Genomic DNA, 8,022 nt, shown 5'->3' with positions numbered 1-8,022 from the left:
CCCGGGCCCTCAGCACCCCCAGGGCCCCGTCACACATAACCCCTGAAATACAGCAGCACACGCACCCAGCGGTAAGAAATACCCTTTTTTATTACTATAATTTTTATCTCTAAGGGCTATAAATGGAAATTCTCGTTAATTTCAACGGAGATACGTGTCAGTTTGGGGGCCGTTATTATAAGTATATAAAGGGGGTTTATTTCAAATTGGAAGGGATAGAGAGCGCTCTGGATAGAAGACTAATGCAGATTATGAACCAGGAAGGGAGATAAATGAAAATCTAGGTGGAGTCCCTCTCCAGAACACTTTCACACACTCGCTCTGATACAATAGAGCATGGCCTTCACGATAAAATAAAAAGCACTGATTAAAACCCAGATAAAATAAACAAGCAAATCCCTTTTCAAGGGACAGCTGTGTTCTGGCAAAAAAAAAAAAAAATCAGAAGGTGCCATAAAATTAGAGGTTTTGGTCAGAAACCACTGAATGAAGGAGCAAAGAGTTGGCTCCTCATCTTCAATCACCACATTACAGTCTCCATACAGACCCAGCTAGGGAAGTGTATCAAGCACTCCTACTAATACCGAACGGCTGGAAAGTCTTGTTCCACCCCTTCCGAAAGTGTTCTACAAGCAGGGAGGGCAGGAAGGGTCCTGTCTTTACTGTTTTTTTCTTCTACCACCTCCATGGAGAGTTGGAAACAAGAACCACAAGTCAAACCACACTTGGGGAAAGGAGAACTCCAGAATATGCAGATCCTCAAAACACAGAAAATTAAAATTGATCCCAAAGGAAGACAGTCCTCGGATATGTGCTTCCTGTATCACTGCACATGTTCCTCTGTTCTGAGCAGCTTGATAGGAATGAGTTCACACACACAAAGTGAAGGCAGACTTGATTAAAGCCCAGAGGGAGTCAGCACCATTCCTTTCACGCATGCTATATGGATTCATCCCTGAATCTAGCAGGTGGCTAGATAGTTTCCACTAAAACCAGAAATACTAAACCAGCAGCAACACATTTAGTGATACACCACAGGCAACGCTAGAACGTTCATGGCTGCACACTTTGAACTGCAGTCCTAACAATTAATTGACATCTTCTCCTCACGTCTGTGAAACGACGCTTCAGGCAGTAAAGGCCCAATTGCACACGTAGCTGTGGATCTATGTTCTTGAGTCTGCTCAAGCATGCGGTCCATACTGGCAAGATGACGTCTCCCAAATAAAAGGTCTCATCTTAAAATATATGGTTCAGTCCACATTCCAAAATTAAGACCTCTCACTGAGTAAGGAATAATTTCTTTTAGACGTGCAAAGCTTCAGAAAACACAGAAAATTTTTTTCAATATGAGAAGATTTCACAACAGTCAGCATGATAATGAGTTCCTAACCCATGCATGTTATTCCACAGGAAAGTCACAGATGACATGGAAAATAAATGCTTAACGGTGTTTAGAGATCAGGTGAATAAAATAATAAAAAAGATAAATGAAAAGTTCATGGAATCATAACTTCATTATAATAATCAAAAAGAGAGTATACTAAATTAATTTGCCCCATCTTTATGTAGAGCTTATACATATTTAAAATACCATTTTCCAGGTAAACATATAATAAAAACATTATTCAAATAGCAATTGAGATATTCTCATTACTCTATTTTCAAGTATACCAGTCAGGTGAATCAGTCAGTGGTATAAAAAGCCTCTTTTACACTTTCTACTGCACTGTTTTCCCCTCCCAGTTTCTCCTGGGCATCCGGTTCTTGTTCTGCAAGCACACAAACCCCTGCTTTACTGGATTCTTGGATGAAGAAAGGCCACTTTTTTGTAGACGAAGCAAACTGCAAGCAGTAAGGGTCCCATGTGCAGCCACTTACTGGCTCAGTCGGAATCATCATCACAACCATCGCTGCCTTCGAGATCGCTGCTGTTCTGTAAAGTAAAACGGAAAATGGTTTGTCAGTATTTCATTTACATCTAGAGACTGACCTAAATCAAAGACATTGACTTTAAGCTTTTCCAAAAGTATAAGAAAATGGGGCTAGATCCCAACTTCATGTCTTAGACCCATATATTGTAACAAGCTTCTGTGATGGTAAATGATGCTTCTTGTAGCACAAAATTTGTACATTGGATTACACTCACCAGTAGAAGAAATTTCTTCTCATTTGCATTTACAGCTGCATGATTGCAACCTGCAGTATGTGGGAAACTTACAAGTGGAGTAATAGTATGAAAAGTTCACATTTAAAATAAATGTAGGTAAGACAAGTTAACCAGTGCTTTTTTCATGTAAGTGCCTCAAAAGCTGTTTGTTACATTGTTTAAAGACAGATTTGAGAATTTTGCTTGTCCGCTGCACAGAATTTATGTCCAAACTGTATTAGAGATATGCAAGGGCTCACTAATGTTTAAAAATGAAGTCAGTTGTACAGAGTGGTATTAGGGAAATACTACAAAGGTTAGCAACTTAAAGGAAACTGAGGTCTGAGTTCTTAACTGGGAGCCACTTCCTCAGGAGTAACTCAATACAGCACTGTGATAAGTTTGGGGAGTTTTACATAATTTTTTGAAGCAAGTATTTTGACTGACATGATGGGCATCAAAGGATTTTGTAAAGAAAGATCAACATGACAATATGGCTGCAGTTGCTCCCTTTTTTCCCCAACACCACTTGCTGAAAACATAAACCCCCAAATCCTGTGAATTTAACACTGACAATTTAATATCCCACTACAAAACAAATTCCAAGAGACTTCAACAGTTGCCTTCTTAACAGCCAGCACAGCTCACTGAAGTGCAAACAGCCTGCAAAATCTCAAAGGAGTCTTGTTCATATCATCCCTTATTTATCCTTCTCCAGACAGCTTGTGCTGTGATGCCAAAACCATATTTGGTTGAGTTTATCTAAAGCGCACAGACCTGCCTCCTTCTAGCAATACATCAGTGATTCTGAACCTGTCAGCAGTTAAATCCTGGCAACATTATCATCCAGACCCCTGAGCAAGGTGAGGACTCTCTGCACCACACGCTCCCTTTGGGTCCCATTTAACCAAAATAGTGTGGCATTTGTCATAACCTCCTGTCACAAATGTCCTCATACAGCACTACACTTCATAAAAACAATTACAAGCACAAAAATAACCCTGAGAAATTTCTGGTATCTTGCTTATACTATTCAACGAGGCTGTACATTTTATTTTACATGTTGAAACTCTCAAACAAAAAAATGACAGAGACAGGATTAAACCTAACATTCTTCAGAGCAGGATAATTACCTACACAAAATAAAGCTGACTGAATAAAGATAAGTGAAAAAAGGTCATTATCTTCTTCTGAGTTGCACTACACAGAACTTTTAGCCCTGCCCATCGTTAGTCCTTCTAGGATTTGCCAGCCCTGTGACCAAGACAAATGTGAATTACATACAGAACTGTAAAGTATCTTTAAGTCATCAAAGCCAACTCTCATCTCAAGCAGGGCTTGCTTCAAAGTTAGATTGGTTTGATCAGGGACTTGTCAAGTCAAGCACTGCTGTATTATAAGTCACTCCAGTGGTTGTCAATTTAAATAAATACTTTTGAGTTTGACTCAAGATTCCTCATGTGGTTTCCAACCTACTTCTGGCACATCCCAAACATCTTTCACTCTTTTCTTGTGACGCTATTCTGCATCTCAACCAGAAAAAAAAATTCTTTAACTTAAAACGGAAATTGTCTTTTGGTTAAAAATGTATTCTACAATTTTGTTTTATTGCAAGTTACAGCTGACAGCAGGTCCTGTTGTCAGAAATCACATTTTCCAATATCTCATTGTACTCAGTAATTGTCCTGATGACCCACTTTGAGCTCATGGCATTTACTTAAAAAAGCTGGTCCTAAATTTCCACACCCACCCCGTCCCAGCTATTCCAAACCTTATCTAGTGAACAGGGCATTACACAAAATGAGATTAGCCAAAAATCAGCGAACACAAAGAGCCAGCAGGTTTTTAAAGAGAAACTGTCAACCTGAAAACTAGCTCTCCAACAGCTTCACAATAGCAAAGGCTAGTAACGTGTCCACAATTTCTGTTGCCAGTTCATTATTCTGCAAATTGGTGTCTGCTTTAAAGCATTCCTTCCTCCCTCCCTCAACTGCCCCCTGCAAAACGCTGCAAAAACAACCCTTTGTTAGTTCATTCCACTATCATCAAGTGCACCAAGATGGAAAAGATAATGAACATTTCATACTCCGGATGACTGTCATCTTCCATGGCATACTCATGAAAAACAAAAATGTTACAAAGGGAAGAGCTACTTCAACTTGACAGCTTTCATTTGATAAAAGAATGGTTTCAATCATTACCTTTGAATTTTTGTTGTTAGTGGGCATCCCAACAACAGAAGAGTTGAAGTCATGAATGGAGAGGGTGTTTAGCCAGTTCATCATGGATTTCTCTTCCCTTTCTGTGTTGATAATGGTAGGATAGATATACTGCTCTTTGAAAGCAGCAATCTTCTCCTCCTCCTCTGTCCACTCCAGTGGCTCGTGCAGCCCATCATTTCCAAAACGTCTGTTGTATTTTTCAAAGTGTACTCTTTCCAAGACCAGCCCAAGTCCTGGGGCTTTGGGGACATCTACTTTCTCCTCCCCCCAGCTGCGCTCTATGATGGACTCAGCAGCGTAACCCTTCACAATAGCTATCACCAGCCCAATCATCTTCCGTATTTGGTGCATCATGAAACTCTGACCTTTCACTTTGATCACGGCAAACTCCATGTTTTCCCTCACGAATGGCTCCCCGCAGTACATCTCCATTATGTACCGCTTGGCACTGGGGTCCCTGGGTCCCTTCTGAGATGTGAAGTTGTGGAAGTTGTGCGTTCCTTTATAGCACGCAAGCAGTTTATTGACTTTTTCAAGGGTCTCTTTGTCCAGTCGATAAACCTCTTCTTGCACTTCATGGTCTTTATGGGCAAAGGCAAATGTTGGCAGCATGTAAGAGTAGGTTCTGGCATCACATTTGTTTTTGGAGTTGAATCCTCCAGTGACTCTCTTCAGACCTTATTTTAAAAGTGACATTAGGTTTTTGAATCAGTAGGTTACAACCCAACTGTGATCCTACCAACAAGAATACTTTTTAAATAAAATACAATCAAAAGATAAAAAGGTTTATTTTATAGGACTCTAATTTCAAACTAACAGAAACATATGGAGTCATGTTAAAACTAAACTGCTTATGAGTAAAATTATAATGGTAAGGGAAAGAACTTCTGCAGGAGAAAGCTCCTCTTTGAAAACCTCTTCTCTGCCCATTCCAGTATCCTTACCCAGAATTCTGATGTGAGAAGGAAGGTGGTTATTGATCTTTTCTAAGATGTCATCTATTAGCCTGACCTTTAGCGACACAATCTGTCCAGCTGCAGACACACCCTATAAAAACCATAAAACACACAACCACATAATTATGTACCTTGGAAGCTCTGGGATAGCACTTGCAGAATTGAAATAGCTGCAGAACAAGTTTATTCCTTTCTCTCACTGGTCATTTCAGGCTGAAGCGAGGTAAAGGCAAGGCCACAGGCAGAAATCCAAGTCAGAGTACTCCTGGAAGACCTGCTGGTGCTGTATGGCCATACAGCACCTTAGCAATCTTAGATAGCAGAACATTGCGCTCCCTTCTATGACATCTCACTGTATGTGCTAGTAAGTAAAGCAACAGCTGAAAAGAAATGACTTATACATAACATCAGCCATGAACTCCAGTTCAGACTTACAACCCCACAGTGGCAGGCTTGAAACCAACTGAGATGCAGCTAAACTCTCAGGCACCACATCAACCAGGCAGCAACAACAAGGAGCAGTGGCAGGCTGGGAGGCTGAAGCAGATGAATATGACAGAAACACAAAGCTTAGGTACAAAGCACCAGCTTTACAAACACCATCTAATCAACATCCTGCACTGTCTAAGTATCTGCTTGTACTGAAGTTTAGTAGCGGATGAAAGGAGAATTTTCAAGCAACATTCACTGTGAATAGTACCTGCTATTGGATCTCACTCTAGACAACACTTTACCAGTCAATCCCAGTAGCCCTGGCGGGGATACACCAGAGTTATGAGAGCACAGGCCCTAACCAGCGTACCTTATCTGTTCGAGCACACCGCTGAAAAGACATTTTCTTCATGTCTTCCCCATGGTTTTCTGGGATGCAGCCTGACTGAACAAGGGCAGAGACTAAGTCATCTTCAATTGTCTTGAACTGCGACGATCCCACATTTCTCTAGAACAGGATATATAGTAAAAATAAGAAATAGAACAAATAGTAATAATGGGATAACTGATGATAACTGAAAAATTTTGTTAATCGAACACTGTTGTGAAATTCTTTAAAAGTCTTCCCTTCATAGCCCTAAAAGCACTGCCATTCTCTAACAAAACTAACTACCAGAGAGTCTTAATAAAACATCTACACTCTGATTTACCTTTTACTGTTACAGCAAGCAAAGGACCATCTTTCATTTCACTGGGCAGTACTTCTGCAATAGAGTTTTTTGGTGATTCCTTCAATGGCATGAAACAGCACCAACGAAATACTGTTCCAGTGCCTGCAAGTTAACAGCTCCAAACCCAGCCTCTGCAAATTCTGCTTCTAGAAAACAGATTGGGTTCTTTTGCTCAGTTCACCTGAGCTGTTGTATAATGCAGACTACTGTACTCCTGCACTCAACTCACAGATGAACTACAACAAATGCACAACTCCGCTTGTGTGTAAGGCTTCAAAGCACACACCTCGACACACACCATTCCACTACAAAAGCAGTAAAGCTGATTGGCACTTACAGGGATGTGCCCACAAGCACAAGGCTTACTGCTGTTGAACAAATCTGCTTTGTTGCATAAGCATGACAGACTTCCTTCCCCGCCTGCGATCAATCTTATCAATTATGCCATGAAGCTTTTGAAGCACACCTCAAGAGCACATATGGAGCTTGCAGTACTCTGAGACGAGCGGCAGATGGAGCAAAATCATCCTCTTGCTGCTGACACCGTGTGCCACAAAACCAGCCCTGCATGGGCACGTCTGGTGCTGCAGCAGTGCCCGTACACTGGTGCTGTAACAAAGCAACATCCCTTTTCTTCCACAGGGAAACACACAAGTCTGGCAACAGTTTTCCTGTTTCTAAACTGCTGTAAGCCACCCCATTAGAGCACATCAGAAAAAGGGCCATTTACAACATCTTCAAGTACAGATAAACTCTTTAAAAAGTTAAAGAGACAGCAACATAGATGCGAATTTGTTTCATTCAAATACACAGTTCTACAGAATCTTTATGTATGTTTTTCGTAACACAGTGACACAACCCGAGGTGCAACCTAAGGAAAACTCAGCCCAAATCCTGGAGCACTGGTCAGAAGAGGATCACGAGACAGCACTTCAGGCTTTGACAGAACTGCAGTGCCCGTCTCAAGTCTCCTCAAGAGCCTTGTCTGCAGCACAGTCTCTGAAAGATCTACGAAAGGCAGACTCACTGGACTCACCAAATAGCAGAGATGTACCACTGACTTTTTTTATTCAAGCTACCACCAAGCCATTTGAACCCAGGCATGTGCTGTTACTGCCCCACCTTTTGAAGGTGCAACTGCTTCCCCACTCAGACACCATGACCACAGTTACAGGCCTAACAGGCGGTGTTCTTTTGTCAAACCACATACTTGCATCCCATGGTAGCCTTTCCCTGAATACGCCATCAACAACACGATCTTCCTTTTGGGTGACTTTTTACTCTGATCCTCTGCATACTCCTCATCCGCATCCTTCTTCAGCCTTTTACTGTCATGTCCATTTTCTTCCAGCCTTTCCACCGCCTCACCGCTGCTGTTCAGTCTCTTTGTCTGGCTGCCCGCCGCCGCTCTCAAGCCCTCAGCCATCGTGAGACCCTGCCAGGGACAGAACAGCGGACAGGCCTCAGCGAGACACCGCGGGGCTGGGCCAGCCCGGCCCCGGAGCAGCACAGCGGGCACCCCGGGCGGTCTA

The 8,022-nt window shown here is 41.9% G+C and overlaps 1 protein-coding gene across 1 annotated transcript; it reads right to left on the bottom strand.

Annotated features, from left to right (window-relative positions):
* Positions 1-1,648: 1,648 nt before the first annotated feature.
* On the bottom strand, positions 1,649-7,952 carry PUS1 (pseudouridylate synthase 1; the record flags this gene model as incomplete). The annotated part of the gene is made up of 5 exons (XM_010075804.1): positions 1,649-1,936; positions 4,351-5,048; positions 5,316-5,418; positions 6,130-6,267; positions 7,701-7,952. Coding segments are annotated over 5 exons (1,242 nt in total), but the record flags the coding sequence as incomplete, so codon positions are not given.
* Between the last annotated feature and the right edge of the window lie 70 nt (positions 7,953-8,022).

This window comes from Pterocles gutturalis, unplaced genomic scaffold (assembly GCF_000699245.1).
Source record: "Pterocles gutturalis isolate BGI_N339 unplaced genomic scaffold, ASM69924v1 Scaffold53262, whole genome shotgun sequence".
Classification (NCBI taxonomy): Eukaryota; Metazoa; Chordata; class Aves; order Pterocliformes; family Pteroclidae; genus Pterocles; species Pterocles gutturalis.
Note: the sequence above shows the minus strand (reverse complement) of the source record. Positions and strands in the feature narration are given on the sequence as shown.